General features: G+C 43.5%; 1 protein-coding gene across 3 annotated transcripts in view; it reads left to right on the forward strand.

The window, feature by feature from the left end:
• The window catches only part of GMCL1 (germ cell-less 1, spermatogenesis associated), a 124918-nt gene extending 104276 nt beyond the window's left edge, over nt 1-20642 (forward strand). Inside the window, exons 12-16 of one of the 3 annotated variants that reach the window (XR_015878264.1) lie at nt 1910-1985; nt 6371-6516; nt 9142-9229; nt 12436-13134; nt 20481-20642. Coding sequence is in view for 1 of the 3 variants with exons in the window: in XM_088470828.1 (XP_088326954.1) it covers nt 1910-1985; nt 6371-6516; nt 9142-9229; nt 12436-12564 (439 nt within the window). In the remaining 2 variants the exon portion in view is untranslated. Of the gene's footprint in view, nt 1-1909; nt 1986-6370; nt 7687-9141; nt 9230-12435; nt 14932-20480 lie in introns of those variants that run through there. The other 2 variants (XM_088470828.1, XR_015878265.1) reach the window with 2 other exon arrangements.
• Nucleotides 20643-22975: the final 2333 nt, after the last annotated feature.

A 22975-nucleotide genomic window follows, 5' to 3' on the forward strand; every position in this document is an offset into this window, starting at 1 on the left:
GGTTCACAGATCTACGGTCTCTCTCCATAGACACTCCATGGCCTCTGCCATTGAGACTGGATCTGTTGCTACAGGGTACCTGCTGGTACCCGGATCTTCATCGGCTATCGCTGACGGCATGGCTCTTAAGGCCTCTGTCTTGAGGAAGAATTGGTTTTCCGAGTCTGTTATATGCACGATGTTGAAGGCACGGAAACCATCCTCAGCCTGTATATACTATAGGGTTTGGCATATTTTCTTTAAGTGGTGTGAACTGAAAGGGTATGATCCACATAAATTCCTGATATCCAGAGTGCTTGATTTTCTTCAAAGCGGTCTGGAAAAAGGGCTCCGTCTGGCCTCTTTAAGGGTACAGGTGTCAGCTCTTTCAGTCTGGTTCCAACATAAATTGCTCTGAGACCAGATATAAAGACCTTTTTTCAGGGGGTGTTGAGGATTCAGCCTCCCTTCGTTCCCCGGTTGTTCCGTGGGACTTGACTCTAGTTCTGAAGGTTTTACAGGCTCCTCCGTTCGAGCCTTTAAATTCAATAGACATCAAGTGGCTAACAGCAAAGACGGTATTCCTCCTTGCTATGGCATCTGCACGTAGAGTGTCGGATTTAGCTGCGCTTTCCTTCCGGGAGCCGTTCTTGGTATTTCATCAAGATAGAGCAGTGCTACCTACTAGGCAGGGTTACCTTCCGAAAGTGGTGTCTAAATTTCATATTAATAAAGAAATAGTAGTTCCAGCATTTCAGGGCACAAGTCTCTCACAAGGTGAGGCTTCCCTGGATGTGGTCCGTGCGTTGAGAATTTATGTTAAACGCACGAGCAAATGGAGGAAGTCCGATTCACTTTTTGTGCTTTATGGTTGTCATAAGCGTGGCTGGCCAGCCAGTAAACAGACACTGGCCAGGTGGATTCGCATGGCAATTTCATTGGCTTATACACAGGCTGGTATGCGGGTGCCGGATTCAGTGACAGCAGATTCTACTAGGGCGGTTGGTCCATCATGGACGGCCCGCTGGGGTGCTTCTGCTGAGCAATTATGCAAAGCAGCCACATGGTCTTCCATCCATACCTTTGTCAAATTTTATTCCTTTGACACCTTTGCCTCTCAGGATGCCTCCTTCGGGCGTAGGATTCTCCTCTCTTCCGAGAGCCAGGAGCATCCCCGTCCGTAGGGTTAGTGCTTTGGGATATCCCCAACGTAATGGCTGTGGACCCCATGGATCCCGAAGAAGAAAATAAGAGTTATGGAATGATATACCTTTGTTAACTCTTTTTCTTCGAGGTCCATGGGGTCCACAGGACACCCACCCAGACGCACCTGTAGTTCTGGGGGAGGTTTTTCCGTAGTTCTTCTCTTGAGAGTCTGGACTCGTGAGTATGGGTCTTTTCTATCTCACCCTTTGTTTGTCTCTGTCTGCTTGAGCTTGGTAACGAACTGGCTACCTGAGGCAGGGGGTGGGGTATATGAGGAGGAACCCCAGTGCATCCTGGGAGCAGAGAACTCGTTTGTGTTAACTGTTTGGTGACCGGGATTCATACCCCAATGTAATGGCTGTGGACCCCATGGACCTCGAAGAAAAAGAGTTAACAAAGGTATGTCATACCATAACTCTTATTTTTTCTGTTGTTGCTTTAATGGTACAGTTTAAAATATATCTGCTTAATGGGAATTTGCGTTGAACAAGATACAGCAGTGTCCACTTATACAAATGGTTGAACAGGGCAATGATGCTTTGTGGGTTTTCCTTTGCTAAACTGTGACAGGACATCTCATTAACCAATCACAGACACACTAAAGTCAATGTCTAGCCTTACAATAAGGCTTCCAGCAGAGCTTTTGTTGACAAAGCTTTTGTTTCTTGACCTTTGTATCATGTTCAATGTGTAATAAAAGCAATATACCTGTTATCTGTCCTAGTCCTCAAGAAATCAATAAACTTGAATTGGAAAGCAACAGTATGCGATGTGGCAGAAGACTTGCTAAAGATGGAGATGTAAGAGCATTAAATGACCCACATTATCTGTATTTATGTACAATTGCTTTACTCCTTTCAAAATGTCATTATGTTCATGCAGTTAATCTGTAGAGGTTTTCTGATCCGATGAGATTTTTCAGAATGTGTTTTTGTGTTCTGCTCTTATATATACGTTTGTTTTTTTAATCAGCGTCATTTTAATTGCGTAAGTGATAGTTTTCTCTAGTGCCACTTTCCTCTTTCATCAGTCCTAGAAAATCAATGCAATGTATTTTTCACATAAGTGTTATATCGGTGCACTTGCGACCGCTCCAAGTCTGGTGTGTATGTAAAAGCACTCTGACCTCTGAATGCAAATAATTGCACCTGTCTAATTGCTGCTGGTTTTCCTTCTCAGTCCATGCTTCCTGACCGTTCATATGATGCTGTTGGCAATGCCTCGTGCCCCTTCATTATTTATTTTTTGTTGTATAGATCAGCAATACTTTTAACAACATATTGAAATAAATTAAAGAAAGTAAATTGAGCAAAAAACGACTTTTCCATGACTTCGTAAACCCTGTAAAATGTTACTCCAAAGTATATCTTTGTCCTGAGTATAGAGATACCAGGTATGTTTGTCTCTTATATTATGTAGACAGAGGGACTAGAAGCAGTCTAATTTACATGGATATACTTAAAAAAAAGTTTTGTTTTTTTTAAATAATTTGTTTATTTCATATAGCTGGTATCTGACATATTAGCTACTGTTTGATCGAGAGTACACTTGATCGCTACTGACAGGCTCCCCCTTGCATTCCATGTGATGGCACCATTGTCATATTACAGCATTTTTTGTGACAATGTCCCAATTTCAGCTATACATAACTCTCACTTTCACCACTGGGAACAGAGCGTCCGTGTCCAGAACTGTAAGAGTTTATAGTCCCTTCCATGGAAACTGATGCTGTCAATGACAGCTGGACTGCATATCATGTTGAACAGACTAAGACAGGATCGTCCGATATATAGTTTTGTGGTGGATCAGAACGATTTATCTGGCACATCATCTAATGTGTACCCACGACTGTGCGCTCCTGCGGGTCGCATGACCAAGGACCACCAGCATCAGATATACTTGTAGGGATTAAAGAATTGCAGCCAGCTGGCTAAAGTGCCATTTTAGTTTAATTTCTGTGATGTTATGTTTTGTAAACGTTCTAGATTTAGTGGCCCTTATGATAGAAACACTAGTTTTTTTTTACATTTTTTCAAAGGTCAGCATTGCTTGTAATATAGAAAGAAGTTTTCTTACAGCTGGTAGAAAATGTACAGACTGGATGGGATGAGACGTCTAGTGTAATCTTCTGAATTTATTGGCCACTTATCAGAATACTGATTTGTAAAGAAGATAAATGGATGGCGCACAGAACACCTGACTTAAATAGGTCACACAGGTTGTATATACTTGTATGGCTTCTCTGCTCATATTGATTAGTCTCAATGGAAGAAGCTGGCTGTGCAAGTTGTTAAGCCTCTATTACACTATACTTAAAGAAACAAACCTCATTTATATAGTAAGCTTGTAAGCAGGGACCTATTGCTGTACTCAGGGGTGCCGAGAGGAGGGGGGAGCCGGAACGAATTGCCCGGGCTTGTTGAAGGAGCCCTGGGTCCAACGCCACCCCTCCCTCTCACCTGTCAGTAGCTTAGCACATGCTGCTGGGCTGCAGTGGGAGACTGCTGCTACCGCTGAGCAGCAGCAGTCTCCTCTCCTGCGGGGAGGAGCGATCACACTGATCGCTCACCCCCTGGATTTGCACTGGACTGAGGGGCTCACAGCGCTCAACTCCCCAGTGAAGCAGCACTACAAATAGTTTTTTTTTTTTAATTTCTAAGGGGGAGAGGCCATGCCTCCTATGATTAGGCCATGCCTCCTCATCAGTAATGGGGCACAGGTTGACTCTTAACAGCCCTGCTCTTACTACTTTGTTATTATCTAGTCTTCCATTACTGCTTTGTTTTATCATTGTAACACTCAACAGAATTTGCTGTTACTATATAAGTAAATGTTAATTATAATAATAATTAGAGGGATTTAACATAAATATGGTTTCTTGTCTGATGACACCTTGGGCCGTATTCAGTTTGAGGCGAAAAGTCAGTTTTCACGTGTTTTTGACGGAAATTTTTCGCAGATGACGTCATTTTCGCCTGTTTGGCTTTTACCCCGTATTCAGTTTGAAAGACTTTCCGCCTAGGCAGAAAGTCAATGCAATGTAATAGGCGGAAAAGTTTCGCCTATGAATGGGAAGCGGAAAAAAGTGCAGAATTGGGGTTTTGGGATGCAACGTTGCGGGAACCCACTTGCAGCCTTCAGACAGTCCCCCAAAGGTAATTTGTGTCAAAAAAATGTAAAAAGCACTTAAGGACACCCCAAAAAATGACTTTGAAAAAGGGGGCAAAAAAAAAAATGTTGGACAGTTAAAAACTAGCGAACTTGTCTCTGGGGGGGTCCCCAAGTATGCCCCAAGTGTTTTTTTGATTGCAGGTGCTTTTGGCAGGTGAATTTTTCACAATTTTTTGAACTTCACTTTAGCAACTTTTAAATATGCTGACCCCCATTTTCAAGTACCCCAAATTTGCTAGGATAAGTTATTTTCATAAAAAAAACCTCCCAAATACTATTCTGCACTACTTATTAAAAAAAAATGCTGTATAGCGGCTATTAAGCCCGTTTAAAAAACCCAAATACCTTCAGCAAGCCAAATCGGGGGGTACCATAGTTAACCCCCATGTCAGAGCATCATTTGGGTGGTGTCAGGCTGATTTCCTCAAATTTGACAGTAGTGTCCACCTGTTCAAGTGTCGCCGTGTCCCGTTTTGATGTACTTTCAAATTAAATACAGGGTGAAGCGTGCACGCGCATGATACTTTTCCGCCTGCAAAACAGGCGAAGTAGGCGGAAAGTCCGGGCCGCGAAAAAGTATCGCGGCTCGGCTCAAATTGAATACGGCTCCTTGAGTTCTAAACTTTTCTTAGGGATTTTATTCAAGCTACAACACTTTGCGATTACCATGGCAACCAGTCATGTGGTGATGTAGTGAGCAGAAAGGCTTTGGAACAGTCGTAGCATAATCCCCATCACAAGCCCCTTCTTCTGCCATCACGTGACTGCCAAGGAGCTTGGCGACTGACTGGCTTAGACTTAAGCTGGGGTACACATTATATTGTACAATATATATTGTTCTGATGCGGATTGGAACGGTATATCATACAATATATTGTCCTGATGCGGATCAGAATGATATTTTGTACACATCATATAGTGTGTACGTCCGATCCATCTTTAACAACTGTTGTTTGTCGCATCGTCCCATATGCTGTGTTGCACAGCACGTGGGAAGATGCAATGAGCGACGCGGTGCTGTTACATGCAGCATATAACAATACATCTCAGCGTTGTACATTGGATTGCGCAATGTATATGGCATGCGTGATATATCGTTACATTGCATAGTCGCTGGGTCACACATCGTATAGTGTGACTATAATGTCGCACTCTCCTAGGCATGAGTGGAAACCTCAGATCAGTGGAGGAAACACAAAAAGGAAAAAAAAGATCCACTGAGAAAGTTACAAAACTTACTGCAAAAAAAACATAAATCTGTGGGGCTGCGCTGTTATGCATGAAGTAGCAAATTAAACCTTTAGACCAGGGGTCTTCAACCTTTGCCCTCCAGCTGCTGTGGAACTACACATCCCAGCATGCACTGCCATAGTTTTAGCATGCTGTTATATCAAAAAGGTGGCAGTACATGCTGGGATGTGTAGTTCCAGAGCAGCTGGTGGGCCAAGGTTGAAGACCCCTGCTTTAGACTAATGCTAATGGTAGTATTCCCGTAGTTCTCCTTTAATAGGGCTATACACCGTACTTTAGGCCTTCAGAAAGTGGCATATATAGATGCTCTTACATCCTCACCGATCGTGCTACAAATATGCGCACATATCGCGCCATGCGATTACCTGCAGCACTGCTAACACACCGTGCATGGAGTCGTGGGTGCGAATGCAGTGCACGTATCGGCTCGCTGGCACACACCTTGCGCCAAGCGTGCCGCGATTTGCCGCGTACGTAGCACAGATGTAGCAGGACACATCTGTATGTGAGTGTGAGCTGTCAGTCCTATGCTGCCCTGTAATAGCAATGACCACGCCCTCACCTTTTTAAACTTCTGATATGTTGCCTATCAAAACAAGAATCACAGTGTACCAAAGACATTCTGCATGCCCCCATATATTTACATGGCAAAGTAGGAATATGTTAATTCATAATGTGTAATGAAGTATATATAGACAATCTGTATATTTCCTAAGATTCCACAAAGCCACATGGTTTGCTTACCCATATCTTCTCTACACAGTATTGTTGGAGATGGACTGGATTTAACTTTGGTTTTGACTTGTTGGTCACTTACACCAACCGCTACATCATATTTAAAAGAAACACCCTGAACCAGCCATGCAGCGGCTCTGTCAGTCTGCAGCCACAGAGGAACATTGCATTCAGGTAAGGTGTGCTGCTTCTGCTGTAATATGTGCTAGTATGTAAGTGATAGGGAGCGACAAATCTGCAGCCGCAGAGGAACATTGCATTCAGGTAAGGTGTGCTGCTTCTGCTGTAATATGTGCTAGTATGTAAGTGATAGGGAGCGGCAAATCTGCAGCCGCAGAGGAACATTGCATTCAGGTAAGGTGTGCTGCTTCTGCTGTAATATGTGCTAGTATGTAAGTGATAGGGAGCGACAAATCTGCAGCCTCAGAGGAACATTGCATTCAGGTAAGGTGTGCTGCTTCTGCTGTAATATGTGCTAGTATGTAAGTGATAGGGAGCGGCAAATCTGCAGCCGCAGAGGAACATTGCATTCAGGTAAGGTGTGCTGCTTCTACTGTAATATGTGCTACTATGTAAGTGATAGGGAGCGACAAATCTGCAGCCTCAGAGGAACATTGCATTCAGGTAAGGTGTGCTGCTTCTGCTGTAATATGTGCTAGTATGTAAGTGATAGGGAGCGGCAAATCTGCAGCCGCAGAGGAACATTGCATTCAGGTAAGGTGTGCTGCTTCTACTGTAATATGTGCTACTATGTAAGTGATAGGGAGCGACAAATCTGCAGCCTCAGAGGAACATTGCATTCAGGTGAGGTGTGCTGCTTCTGCTGTAATATGTGCTAGTATGTAAGTGATAGGGAGCGGCAAATCTGCAGCCGCAGAGGAACATTGCATTCAGATAAGGTGTGCTGCTTCTACTGTAATATGTGCTACTATCTAAGTGATAGGGAGCGACAAATCTGCAGCCTCAGAGGAACATTGCATTCAGGTAAGGTGTGCTGCTTCTACTGTAATATGTGCTAGTATGTAAGTGATAGGGAGCGGCAAATCTGCAGCCGCAGAGGAACATTGCATTCAGGTAAAGTGTGCTGCTTCTACTGTAATATGTGCTAGTATGTAAGTGATAGGGAGCGACAAATCTGCAGCCGCAGAGGAACATTGCATTCAGGTAAGGTGTGCTGCTTCTGCTGTAATATGTGCTAGTATGTAAGGGATAGGGAGCGACAAATCTGCAGCCGCAGAGGAACATTGCATTCAGGTAAGGTGTGCTGCTTCTGCTGTAATATGTGCTAGTATGTAAGTGATAGGGAGCGGCAAATCTGCAGCCGCAGAGGAACATTGCATTCAGGTAAGGTGTGCTGCTTCTGCTGTAATATGTGCTAGTATGTAAGTGATAGGGAGCGGCAAATAGGATGTGTAGAATGACTTCAGCACTTGCTGTAATTCTTAATACCCAACAAATTGCTAGAATCCTGAATATCCTCCTACCGAATAGACTATGCTCAGTGGTAAGAGGATTAGCTAGGGGTACACAAAATGTTAGTTTGTAGGGAAAATCAAAACTATCAATAATGTACAGGTAAAATCTGTCATTATTTGTAATTAAAGCCAAATTATATTTTTGACAATTTATTTTGAAGTCTTCTTTAGAAACTGTCATCTAATTGCTGCAGTAACAAGAGTCACCTTTTTGTTTCTTGACACATTTATATAGACTTTTGTCATTTTAGAAATACAACATGAAGTGGTATGAATACTGGTAACTCTGTATTTTTCTTGCTTTGCTGTAATTTCTTTTACCATGTACTCCACTTTTGACAGTCTGTCCCTTACCATGACTTGCATAGTTAGTTTTGTCTTCTAATTGTTTCAAACTAGTAACTGTTGCCTGTTTGTGAACTTTAACATATTTAATATATGATGCAAATTAGTGTTTTAGTTGGTGTACATGCTTGTTTTACTCTCCCATTATTCCTTTGGTGTTCTATATCATCGCCTATGTTAGAGCCTGTATTATATTGTGTTCCCTGCCTCTAATCTCTAAAATATATATGTAGCTAAAACCGCAAATAATGAGGACTAGCTTTTTGATGTGCTTTTCTTATTTGTATTACTGTATTTCAGTACAATACTTTATGCTTGTTCACTCATAACAGACCACATCCAGCAGGACTCTGGCCCTCATTCAGAGGCGGTCGCAAGAAGCAATCGCGCTCTCTGAATGAGGGCGGCCGCTTCCTTTTTTTTTTTTTTTTTTTAGTGCGGCCTCCTGGTCGCTAGCTAAGCACAGCTTATCGACCGACCAGGTTGATGGTCGCAATGGTGACCACCATCGCGACCATCGGGGCTTACGACGAGACCCTAAGGTTGGGTCTCTGCAACCGCAAGCCCCAGGGAGCTTCCTGCTCTCGAGCAGGAAGCTCCCCACTGACATCACTGATGTCAGTGCGGCCACCCACAAAACGGAAGGCGTTCCTTAGGGAACTACTCCGTTTTTTAAACCACCCCCTCGGCCCACCTACAAAACGGGGCGAGCTGTCGATCAACATCGACAGCCGCCCCTTTTGTAGAGAGCTCCAGAGCGAGAGAGTTTCTCTCTCGCTCCGGAGCTTGTGCACGCGCAGTGCGGTAACTGCACGTGCGCAGGGCTAACCATCGACCCGGTTGTGAGCGCATTAGCGCTTGCGACCGGGTCTGAATGAGACCCTCTGTCCCCCTATATACTGTAACAACAGTCTCTGTCTCTCTTTCTCTCTCTCCTTCTCTCTCATCTTGCTAATTTTGTTGCCTATTGTGTACACAGATTACGCTTGGTGTCTTTCGATAACAATGGTAAAGTAATCTGCAATAGGACCAGTGGATATCAGATCCTCAGCCTTGAGAAAGATCAGGTATGTTTCTGTACTTCTAGGGTTGTTGGAAATGATCTAGAACTCTAGCCCTGTCCTCTATGGAGACCATGCTATAAATAATTCTATAGCTGGAGAGCAAAAACCGGCTTTAATTAAAACACAGGGGAAAGGAGCAGAGGGGGCAAAAACATGGATGTTACATCCTTACTATGACAATTCTTTTTATTCATGTGTGTGTCACTATGTCTAGTACACATCTGATTGAAAGGAATGTATCACAATACATGTATAATTGTTCCCAGAGCTGAATTTATATTTATATTGTGGATATTTGCTTAAAATTCACGAGAAAAGGACATTTAGTATATGGTGTGAGCAGAATGCCTGTGCTATAGTATACAGTAGTGGCATATATAGAAAGCAAGATTACTTGGTTACATAGAATTTGTTATAAGATGACAAGCATTTAGCTGATCTAATCTGCCTGTTAACCTTTCCCTCCTGCCACTTTTATAGCTGTACAATGTTACACCCCCCAATGTGCAGATAGAAAAGCCCTGTTAAGGTGTCATTGTTACCCTGGAGCACCTCTAGCTGTGCATGCTCAGGTGTCCATGTTTCATATAGCTGCCATTTTGCTTCTTTTTATACCAAAAAGCAGACTGCTGGGGTCTTCCATGCCAGAAGCTATGCCGGACAGGAAATGTTTAACCAACAGCACTTGTCACTGATTCCCTGCACAACAGAGATAGAAGGAGAGCAAAGGGTTTTAGATTTGGGGTTTGAGAGAGCATTACCTAGAGACCAGTGTTTCTCAATCTCTGTCCTCAGGACAACTAACCATTCATGTTTTCCAGGACCTGTAGAAAGTGTCCGCCAGAAATTAATGTACCACATCTTATAAAATGTGATGGTTAGTATTGAATATGCCTGTGCACCAGCTTAGTGGTATGCAAGCCGTGAACAGTTAGGTGTCCTGAGAACAGGGTTTGAGAAACACTGCTATAGACTATTCAAAGCCAAAAGATGGGGGAAAAAAATATTTCTGCTCCCAATTCACTCTGAAGAGTAAGAACTAGGAAGCCCTGAAAGTAATGGTCTCCTCACTCAGCACATTTTATATCTGGGAGCAGTGCTCTCTAACTACCCCTATGGCTATGGTAGCAACTAGCATGTTAACCAGAATTACAGCCTTAAAGGGACACTGGAAGAAATGTATCAAACCTTGGAGAGAGATAAAGTACCAACCAATCAGCTTCTGTAATTTTACAGGCTCTGGGGGAGATGTACGCGTATGATGAGGTGGATAGTGGGCGATAAATGCTTTGCCTATTTATGGCGGTGTAGCAGGTCCAGATGTATTGCTACATGCAGGGAATCAGTATCTGCAGCACATGACGTGCACAGTTACCAATTTTACACATGTCAGCCCCTTCCTACATCTCCCCCAGTGTTTGAAAGATGACAGTTAGGAACTGATTTTTTGGTACTTTATCTCTCCAAGCATTTATACATGTCCCCCACTATCATGAAAAACGAATTGTTCATTATTTTTATTTTGTGCAGGTTTTTGAAACAGTAGCTGAGAGTCTCCTCTTTATAACTATATGAGGTACAAGAACAGCAATGGCTACATATTTACATAATAAGAGTCGTGGAGTGAATTCACTCCAATGGCAGTTTTAGCTCTATGGAGATGTAACTAGGAGAAGAAAGTCTACTGAAAGTCCTGTCTGTCGGCCATCTCACCCTAATATTTTTGGCTAAGTGATATTACCACTTCATGTAGTACATACAAAGTCTTTAGACAGAAAATGTGTCATCTTGCTTGGAGGATTGCCTGACGCAGAGACACTAGTGAGGAGTGCCAGACATGCTGACATTTACACAAGGAGAGAAATGTTCTGTAAAAGGAAGATGAACGAGCAACATTATCAGCCTGCGGCTCTAGCACCTGCATTTCTGTGTCAGAAGATGGGCCTAATAGAGCAGGCTCTGGTTACCTCCGAGCTTTTATTTCAGAGCTATGTAGATTTATTACAGCAATGATTTATGTACTTTGTAGATTTTATATCTTTTTGGAAAACTACATTTCACATTACAGAATTTTTAAATTCTGATAGCTTTATGTGACTTCAAATAACTGTTTAACACACACGCACCTGCACTTGCTCAGGGAGGTTGCTGATCCTTTAGGATAAACTTCTCAGAGATAACTGCTATTTCCATGTTCTTATTGGTTTAACGATAATTTGTGCAGTGAGTGTTCCCTAATTTATGTTCTCCACAATAGTTGGTCTTGTGGAGCTGAGACACTCCGCAGAGTACAGGACTGATGTCATCAGTACATCTTTTTAGAGCAGGAACACATTGAAGTAATGGGAATTAGCACTTCATTCTGTTTCATGTATTATTACGGTTCCCTTTGATTTCTGCAAAGCAGTCGTCTTATATAAGGTTCTGCTATAAAGATTGATCCTTTGTCTGCTCAGTCCAGTTTGGTATGAACCAGGTTTTCTATTCGCCTAAAGAACCCCTGTTACCATCACACAGTAGACGAAGCCATGTTGTGAGCCAAACCAATATTTATGAGGTGGAAGCCACTGGGTTGTATGTAATTGGAGAGGAGCAAAACCTTTCTATGCATCTTGACTATTTTACAGCAAGTTAAACGTACTGGGGAAGCCTACAGTATCCTCCCAACAATAGTTATAAATGTTTGTGTGTTACATTCACGTTTATACTGAGAAAAATCTATATAGATAGATGTATAGCTGTCCTGAAGGGGAACTGAACTTTTCCTCTAAATATATGAGAGATGGAATATAATGTTAATTCCAAGCAGCTTTCTGTTTATTATGGAATTACATAATATAGCACAGGACTGCTCATTAGCCGATTCCCCATGTCTGATCCCATTAACTAAAGGCAGAAAGTCTTGATAAAATGCCTTCATATTTATGAACAGATGCATTGGGTTTTGTTTTAATGACCATTATATGACAGAAGAATGGTCAGCATGTGCGGCTTCTCCTCACTCCTCTACATGAAATCCTATTGGGGATTGGGGTAAACTTTGCCCGTGCTAAAAATAATGCTCTCTAAATGATAACACGGCACGGGTTGTTGTTGGGAGAGTGCTATCTGCTCCAGCTCATCCTGTTTACAGCACTGTGTGGCTGCTTCTACCATCTGTGTATTCCTTCTTATTATGACTGCATTGTTCTTGTTTACTTGTCCTCCAGGAGCAAGTGGTGATGAACCTGGACAGCCGCCTCCTCTTGTTCCCACTGTATATCTGCTGCAACTTTTTGTACACGTCTCCTGAGAAACGGGTGGAGGTAGAAGGACCGCAGGACAGCCCTGACAGCTGAGGAAACAGCTGCACACATGAAGTCCTCAATATGTAAAAAGGGAGCATTTTTTTATTTTTGTCTGCCATTGATTTTGCTGAACAATTGTGCTGGTTCAGGATCAAAAGTGATGTCTCTGTTTCATTTATACTGCAGCTCTTTTCCTGCTAGGTTCCTGAGGAACATTTGGAACCTTCTCTTACAGAATGTATGCTATTCTGCCAAACATCACATGCCAGAAATATACATGTATATAATGTTATATACATGCCAAGAGCTGGGGTTTTTTTTGTAAATAGTTGTTGAAAAATACAATGCACCCTGCAATGCAGGTTTTTTTTTTACCAAATGAAATTTGCATATATATTGTGTGTGATGCTCAGCAAGGTAATTCTGCAGTAAAGGAGCCCCGTTTTGTGAGCATATGTGTCTCTTGTCATCAACCATTGATGTATATCTTTTGCTAACAAACCTTTCTTTCTACTGTATTTCACCCGCAAAGCCTTAAAGACCTTACAGGTCACCTACTCTTACTTGCATATTGGAAGTGAGGACTGATGGCAGTACATTTGCAGAAGCGCGAGCAGCAAGGTAGCCCTGACTTGTCCTTTTACTACATTTGTGTACGGAGTCTCCTTTTATTTGAAAAGTAACAATGGAGTACTGCTTGTGAGAAGGGAACTGTAGCCCTAATACTGGTATTCCCGCTCCTGCAGTGTCTGTCCAGGCCTGTAGACATGTGACCATTCCATAGGTCTAGGTCTGTTCAAGTGAATTATATCATATATATTTTTTTTTTTTTTAAATGCAACCCTGGAATACTAATATCTGTATGATTATTTTTTTTATTATTATTTATTTATATGCATTTAAAGTTGCAAATAAAACTGGTTAGCTTAAACCATAAGCAAAATCTAAAATATTGCTGTATATTTATTCACATTAATAAGACTTGTCGCTATGGCTTCCATGGCAATTTAATCTATCTTCTTTTCCTTTATTATGTTTGACAGGTCATTATGGACTATGTTTACACTAAAATGTTTTTGTGAGAAGTTTTCCCAGCATTTACGTAGCCGATGTACATTATAGAGCAGCTCCACATAACTATTTTATCAATGCGTGAATGTTGTATTCATGTTCGCTAACGGTCCTCTTCAGCAGCCTGTTACTGGGTTCCTTCAGGCACTAAACCCACATGACCGGGATTTGCCATGCAGGAGCGTGCACAGTTGTCAGACACAGGCTGCCAGTACCTTTGTGCCCTTCTTTCTCTGCATATCCTGTAATGTGGTGGCGTCTGACTTCAATTGTTACAGCATGGGGCATTTATGTGGAAGACCTGCTTTAAGATGCCTTGGCTCTTTTCTCTTCTGTTTTGCGTCGGACCTACCTCTACCAGTCAGCACACCTTTGTGTTGCAAACCTGATAATGTGTAATTCTGACACTGAGCCCAAACTCTTTATACACTGACCTAATAAGATGATGAACAAAGGTGCTTTACCTGCTGGGCATAGAGAGACAGTTGTGAGGAAATCAAATTAGATTAGATTTTGGCTAAATGTTTTAGGGGTACCATCCTTATTGATACTTTTATGCCTATGGTTGGTTTAAACATAATGTTATGCTACTGTATGTAAGTGGAGTTTAGCACCTTCTGTATATATGGAATGGGATTGAAATGCCGACGGCTGTGTAGCCGCAGGTTCAAATCCCGACAGCACTAGCCCGAGGCGGAGGAAATCCCGACATCGGATGTAAGTAATCTAACCCTCCTTTAGAGGTGCATAACCCTAACCTCCCCCTGTTAGTGCCTAAACCTAACCCCCCCTACCCCGCACCCTAAACCTAACTATCCCGGGGGCGGGGGGGTTCCCTAACCTCCCTCCCATGTTCCTAAACCTACCCGCCCTTTCCCTAGCCAAACCCTCCCCAGGGGAGTGCCTAACCCCAATTCCCCCCTTAGGGGGTCCCTAAACCTAACCCTATTGTCCTCGGCTACATCGCTACTTACCTCCGGCGCTGGACGATCAGTTTGGAATCCAGTCAGGGTCCTGGCGTCGGGATTAATAAAGGCGCCTGTATTTCGACGCCCATGTTAAATCCCCTGCCGGGATTGTAGTGTCGGGATTGAGACCGGTGGCCATGCGGCCGCCGGTCTCATAACTACATCACATATATATATCTGGTGGCGCTTTTGCTGTTTGTGTAGCACTCCACATAAACAACATACTAGGATATAGTAGGAGCCAGCACATATTCATTTTGTACAACCTATTAAAAGATTGCTAATTAATCTTAAAGCGATTATCCTTATTCCCAGAGATAAAACTTCCCTTTCTTCTTCAGGGCCCATAGGTATTCACAGGGGAGACAATGGGGTGTAGGTGGGACCCGGAAGACCGGACACCAACAGCAAAGCTTTTCAATCCCAGGATGCACCGGTCCTTCCCCCTATACCCTGCCCACAACCTGAGGGCAACTCAGTTTCGTTGGTGTCCGGCAGGAGCTGGATCACCGTTTTAACAGAGTCCTGCTTTTAAGCAGCCCAAGCTTATTTTTTTTATTTAATTTTATTTTCATTTCTCTACTATGAGCAACAGCACGAGACAGTCCTTGGGATGTCTTCACTGCTGCTCCATCACCCCTCTGCGGCGCCGTGACACCAGCCCTCGGCTAGGTACTCTTGGTGGGGCTCTGAGGGGGATCTAGCTAGCAGAGGCTCCCCAGACTGCAGCCGGGAATCAAGGGGACGGGTAAGACAGATCCCCACTCGCGGGGACCCGCGTGTTTGCGCGCAGTCTTACCTCTGGTCTTGGGAGACAGACCGGAGGTGCTGATGTGGAGACCGGTTCGCCAAGGCATTACTAACACTGGTGCAGGGCTTTTGTAAGGCCAGGGAACCCGGTGGTTAAAATCTGCATAGGGGAGAAGGCGCTTTCCCTGCAGCTTCCTCCCCAGCTCAGGGCGCCATCCACTGCAGTCTTGCTGCTCCTCACTCACCCTCTGCCCCCTTTGAGACTCACGGCAGCCATTTTCTGCATTCTGGTCTCCCGGGATGCTGGGTCCAGTCTCCCTGTATACCTCTCCCAATGGCCAGGTTATATAGCGCTATAGCCTACCAGCCACTACGTTCTGTGTAGTTGATTTTAGTGCCCACTGCAGTTATATTGTATAGTCTGCATAGTATGTGACTTATGCTAGCGCTGCTGTCTGTTTCTTTTCATATGATTGTCAGCTTATACCTTTCCCTTTCTTGTGCTATAACCCCATTGGCATACTAACTTATAGGGGGTTCATTGTACCTCACATCTCCATATATTTGTGAGGCCTATCACATACTGTATATCGCTGTTGTGCCATATTACACATACATCTGGGTTGCTCACTGCACTGTTAGATTGTGTATTATATTTTTCTTGCAGCTATGTCTGGCAGAGGCAAGAATGACAAGCAGCCTGCTGCTCTCACTCTGGTGTCTTGTAACTTCAGAGGACCCCATTCAGGATGGTCTTTGTGTAACGTGTTGTACTGCCCTGGGCGCATCAGCCTCGGTGTCCTCTCCTCAGGACCCACCCTGAGCTACTTTTTCACAGGTGCTGGCAAAAATTGCAGACTATCTAACTGTCCCTGTGGTAGCTCCCCCTATGTTATGGCCACAGCAGGTACTGCCTGCAATCCTTTGCCTCCCCCATGGGTAGATGTACTTTCTACCTCAGTGCAGTGTCTGGCGGATACCTCTACAACCTTTCAGCAAATGCTGCAAAAAGAGAGACCCTTGTCTAGTAAATCTACTAAGCGTGTTGTGTTTTCCTAGTCCACCCAGCTATCAGATTCTGTTTTATCATCTGGGGAGGCAAAGATGCAGACCTCTCTCTCACTCTGACTCCCATTCAGGGGAGATGAGGAACCCCCCCTCTAAATTGAATATACCTGCACTTGCGAGAGCTGTAAAATCTATTCTTCAAATAGAAGAGACAGTGCCTGCTCCTAAGGCAAAACAGCCATCTTTTGAACAACAGAAGGTAATTTTACCAGAATTTCCTCACTCTGATCATCTATCTGATCATAAAAGTGAGGCGTGGAATATGCCCAGTAAAAGATTTCAGCTGCCTAAGCGTTTAAGTTCCTTTTACCCTCTTCCCGCTACCGATTGCATTAAATGGGAAGTTTCTATAGCAGTGCATTCCCACGTGACACATCTGTTCAAAAATGGTACTTTACCTATCCCTACTGCAACCTCCTTGAAGGAGACTACGGATAGACGGATGGAAGCATGTTTAAAATCTATATACTCTCTTACAGGAGCTATTACTCGTCCTGCTAGGGCTACGGCCTTGGTAGCTAAGGTCATTGAGAGTTGGACAGAGGCCCTAGAAGAAACATTTCCCTCTGATGCTTCGAAGGAACAGCTGCCCTAAATATCTCACATTAGAAATGCAGCCTTCTATTTGGGTGAAACAGCTATGGATACGGCTCTCCTAGCCTCCAAGGCATCTGCCACTTCTGTAGTAGCCCGCCGTATTGTTTGGCTCCTCTCATGGAAAGTTGATGTGGACTCTAAAAAGGCTTTGGAGTCTCTGTTTTATTCAGGTGATATTTTGTTTGGCCCCGAATTGGACAAAATTGTGACTACCTTGGCAGCTTCCAAGATAGCGTTCCTGCCCTCTGCATATAATGCGAAGCCTCGGACGTCATCCTTTCGGTCCTATCGTCCTCAAGGAAAAGCTAAAGGGCCAGTCCTTTTCAAGGCATCAACTAAGGCTTCCAAGCCTAGGACCAAACAGACCTGGGCTACTAGATGCCCACCTACCAAATCTGAAAACAAGTCTTCAGTCTGATGGGGCGGGCCTCTCCCAGGGTGGGAGGCCGACTTCTTCAGTTCGCCCAGTTCTGACGTCAGACCACAACAGACGCCTGGGTAAGAGAAGTGGTCTCCCATGGATATGCCATCATCTTCCTGAGGCGACTCCCCCAGCAGTTCATTTGCACAGGCCCTCCATCAGACCCAAGCAAGGCCCTGCTGGTCCAAAAGGCCTAAAGGGATTTTCTAGCTCTGTTGTCCAGACCATGATCAGAGCTCGCAAACCGGCCTCTGCCAGGATGTATTACCAGGTATGGCATACATATTTCCAGTGGTGGGGCCCTAGAAACTATGACACTGAAGTTTTTAAGATTTCTAGACTACTTGCCTTTCTTCAGGCTGGATTGGATCTTGGACTCCGCCTAGCATATCTGAAAGTGCACGTCCCTGCTCTGTCCATCTGGTTCCAGCACAGAATTGCTCTACTGGATGTTCACACCTTCCTGCAGGGTGTTCTACGTATACAACCTCCCTTTGTCTCTCCTGTGGCTCCGTGGGATTTGTCAGTAGTTCTTTACGCACTTCAGGAACCTCCATTTGAACCCTTGGAATCAGTGGATGTCAAGTGGCTCACTGTTTCTTCTGGCTATAGCATCTGCCCATAGGGTATCTTTAGGGGCACTTTCAAGTCGCTCCCCCTTTTTAATCTTTCATTAGGACAGGGCTGTTCTTAGAACACGCTCGGGCTTCCTTTCTTTCTCGTTTCCACATTAATGAGGAAATTGTGGTTCCAGCCTTTCAAGCATCAGACCTCTAGGCAGGTGAGGCCTTTTAGGATGTGGTCTGTGCTCTGAAGATCATTAGTTCCATTAGGAAATCAGACTCCCTCTTCATCTTATATGTATTCCATGAGAGGGGTTGGCCAGCTAACAAACAGATTCTGGCCATATGGATTTGCAGGACTATCTCACAGGCTTACACACAGACTGGCCTTCCTGTGCCAGCTACAGTATATGCTCATTTTACTCGCTCTGTGGGTCCCTCGTTGGCAGCCCGGAATGGTGGCTCTGCTGAACAGCTATGCAAGGCGGCCGTCTGGTCTTTTGTCCACACCTTTCTTAACTTCTATGCCTTTGATTCATTTGCCTTTCAGGAGGTTTCCTTTTGGGTGCAGGGCTCTCCTTTCAGCTTAGGAGCGTCCCAGCCCTTGAACAACTTACCCTTGTTAACTTTTTCCACAGGGCACCCACCCTGACGCACCTGGCTTCTAAGGGTTTCTTCTCTTGGTCACTCTTTTCCTTCTCTGTGTGAGAGTGTGACTCTTCGGTGTACCAGTCTTCATTCTCTCCTATCCTGCTCCTGTCTTGGGCTTGGTGACAAAACTGAGTTGCCCTCAGGCTGTGGGTGGGGTATAGGGGGAAGGACCAGAGCATACTGGGATTGAAAAGCATTGCTATTGGTGTCCGGTCCTCCAGGTCCCACCTACTCCCCATTGTCTCCCCTGCGGAAAACAGATTCCATTTCTTCATATTCCCTATTTTAATTGTTCAATTTTGTCTAAACAATAACCCACAACTCATTCCCCCCACCCCACCTGCCCACACAAACACATAATAAGTCAGTGCTAGGGATATACTGGTGTAGAATACATGGAAGAGTCTCTTTTAAAACAACGAAATTTGCCTATTTTCCCTTTTTTTTTTTATTAAAACCTGTCTTTCCATTTTGAACAATAAAGTAACTTGTTTGGAACTGATATAACTTTTTATTCTCTTTTTGAAAGTAAAAAGAGAAAATGTGAATACAGTGTAGATGGATGATGTAATTTCTAAATTACAAAATTCTAAGGTGTGCTCAGTCCTGTGACCATATGTCAGTAAGTGCCGCTCCTTGACTATCCACTGACCTGTCCTATATGTTTTCCATCTGTTTCATTATATACCTACCGATAATTATTTTCCCTATCGCTGGCTAAGCTACATTGCAGTCCACACATACTTACCACATTTCATAAGGCCTGTATGTGAGGATTCTTGTTTTTCCTAACTGCCCCGACACCCCCATAACAAATGTCTTCACACATCAGAGGAATTTTACATGTACACCGTGAATGTCGCAGGATTAAAATTTAGCCAGTTTAATGGTTAGTGGCTCTTAACGTTTCACATACTATTTAAAAGCACTGGTACACATTATACAAGGAGAGAGGAGGATAAATACCAATCAAAGCCTTTGTTCTAACGTTTCTCGCCTCTTGCGGCCTACTTCATTACAACTGGCCGGGAGGCATTAAGGAGTAGCCGGGTGGGGGCAGTGTAATCTGACTGGGCACAGATATAATTTGTAAAGACTCTTGCAGATGTTGCCCACTTGCTGATGTAATTGCGTCCAGCACTCACTGCCATCTAGCTATTTCTGCATTGTTCCTGCTGTCCAAACCAGGCCCAAAGCAGAGGAACGTCCTCTATCTCTGATGTGGATTTATAATCCCTCCTTAGTAAGCAGAATGTTATGTTGTTTTTATGAGTTAAATAGAATAAAACTCCATTTGCATTTCGTTTTTTTTATTTAATTTTGGTATGAATCTGGACTCCCCCCTTTTAATGGGACTGTCCGGATAGAGTTCACAATAAGTACTTTGAGTATTGTTGGGAGTAATTGAACCGAGGCATACTGTAAGTGAGGAAAACATGTTAGTGCATTGAGCAAGAAATTTATCTGCATTTTATCTTTAATGATAATTATGTACATAATACTGGTGCTGACTAGATGAAATGTAAGCCAAGAAAGACTCCAACAACTCATTTTCAAGAAGCCAAAAAAATAAATGGCAGCAGAATTGGCTTACCAAACACTAGGCTTTGAGCATTGCCCCTCAGTATCATTGTTGGATGCAATCTCCTCTTTCTCTGCTAAAACAATCAGCACTGGGCAGATTGTGATAGCATTTGGCCAGGAGCATCCATTATTGTAACCCTGGATAAACCTTGAGCAGTGTGGTTACCTTGTTCAATCATCATCATGTTATACAGTACATGCCAAATGATGATCTAAGCACACTGAAAGCAACAAACAAGCTATTTTATTCTGGGTATCGAACTTTATTTGTCTTTTTTTTTTTCTTTTTTACAGGTTAAAACACAACAACAACAAAAAAGCATATTATTCTGCCGGTGCAAAATTGATTACTGTGTTTTATATTTCTGTACATATGTGTATGTGGCTAAAATGACTGTTATATGCAAGAAATAATCTAAGATTGTCATGTTAAATAAACATGCCTGATTTTTTTGATATTTATGTAATACTATTACCTGTTACAGAAATACACTTTCATTTTGAAGTGAATAATAGCTGGGAGTTTTTATTTATAATTTTACTTTACATGAGCTCTTACCTCATTCATACAATGGAGGCAGACATTCTGTGGACTGATAATTTTCCAGAGTATGCAGGCAGTCAATTCATTAGGGACAAGTACCTCAAAAATTGAACATTGAGTGCCACAGTGATAAGAGTTTCTAATGTATGGATAGGCTGCAATCTCATAAACACTGGTTCAACTCACAAAATGACTGCCTACTATGTGCTTTTCAATTAATGCTCACAGCTTATGAAATCAGGTCCTTGAACTAATTTCAATCATGCCAAGGGATAGTTTAGATCCTTGTAGGTATTATTGGGCAGAGGAGTCGAGGGGGGTGGGGAGTGGCTACTATTTGCCTGGGCTCGATGGGGGGGCCTGGGGTTGATAGGGGGTCATGGGTGCGCCGATCGCCCTCCTTCCTTACCAGTCAGTGGCAGCAGCCTGTCTCTCCCCAGAACGCTGGCTTTTATAACTGCAGCAAATGCCCATATTGTAAACTGACTCCCAGAATCACAAAAAAAGACAAGGTCATTTAAATCAAGCAAAGACCATAAAGAATTCAACATTAGGGACCAGATCACATGTAACGGCACCGGTGTGATTTGCCCTTGTGGACTCCAGTACATTGGCAGAACTAGTTGAAAACAAGAATTTTGGAATATATCAGAAACATATGGAAAGGTCTGGATACACGCAGCCTATCCAGACATTATAAAGAGAAACACAACCAGGACCCAAGCAACCTAGAGTTGATTGGGATCCAGATGGTACCTGTCTATTGGAGAGGGGGGGGATTACATAAAAATAATAAATAAGGAATTATTAATATGGATGGTGATTCTCAAAACCATCACACCACATGGTTTGAACCTAGATAATGAGGTTAAATCTGTCATTGCAGGCTGACCACATTCACACCAAGTGAAGACACTTACTTGCAACTAAACCACATGCTGTTGCACTTTATGTAATACACCTTCCGTTATTTAAGTTACCCACCCCATACTCTGAAGGTTACTGTTTTTGTTCTATCTGTAATAACCCTCTAATACTATTTACTGCCGTGATCACGTCAATTCAATGACACACCACCATAATAAACTTGGTACCTATATTACCACAGCAACCAGTGGGCTAATAGTGGGACAGGATGACGCCAAACACCATAAACTTATATACCCTCAATCAAGATGCCCGCCATTTACTCCCTGAAGAAGGCCAACACGCGTTGTAGGACGCCGTCACATACCCACTTCACTTCTCCTAAGAGACAACTTTTACGAGTCTCCACCCGGCAGAGTCGAGTGTGCAGGAACATCTCCGGAACTCTCTCCAGGCCGAGCATAATCTCACGATACCAGTCTACGGATGACGCGGGCACCCGGAAGTGGATACTACAGCAGGGACCACGCTGGTGTGCGGTGACCGCACGCTCACCAGAATGCGGTCCCGACCACAGGTGACCATAAGACAGGCGAGAACAGGGACGAGACATAGGAGAGAGGCCTTTCTGGGACTGTTCAGCACATTGAGACTGTGGGGTCTATTTACTAAGCAGTGTTAGGAGACATAGTGATAAGGTGCCAGTCAATCAGCTCCCAACTAATTTTTAAAACACAGCCTGTGAGATGGCAGTTAGGAGCTGATTGGCTGGCACCTTATCACTTTTCACTCTGTCTCCTAACACTGCTCAGTAAATAGACCCCTGTGACTTTCTGGCATAATAGCGCTATGGCCATTACATACCGAAGGTGAGGGACACCCACCGACCGGTCATATATTTATCCCTACAGAGAGCTTTAAACACTGTCCTGTGACTGTGCAACAATACCAATACTCCCCTTGCTGCCCCTTATCAGCAGCACCAGTTTCCTCTGGCTGTGCAGATGGCGGGGAAGGAGCGATCATGCTGATTGCACCCTCCTTGATTTGCCAATGTTTTTTTTTTTTTTAAAGCATGCGTTGCCAAGCCTCCTTACATTAGTCCACAGCTCTCTACAGCCCTGTAATTGGGTCATGGTACAAGGATGGCATCCTAGATTGCTTGTGTGAGACTTCTCTCAAGCAATTAGGGAGCCAACATCAAAGTCTAAACCAAACCAGATTTAGTATTCACAAATTGAATTGTAGCTTCAAATGTGTCTGTAGAGAAGAACATAGGGTCTAGTGACATTTGCTCAGTGCGGATTAATATACAGCCACTAATAAAGAAGAATTACACCAAAACAAAAGATTTGGATTATTACAGACTGACGCTAGT

This window comes from Taudactylus pleione, unplaced genomic scaffold (assembly GCF_031769625.1).
Source record: "Taudactylus pleione unplaced genomic scaffold, aTauple2 ptg000105l, whole genome shotgun sequence".
In the NCBI taxonomy this organism is placed as follows: Eukaryota; Metazoa; Chordata; class Amphibia; order Anura; family Myobatrachidae; genus Taudactylus; species Taudactylus pleione.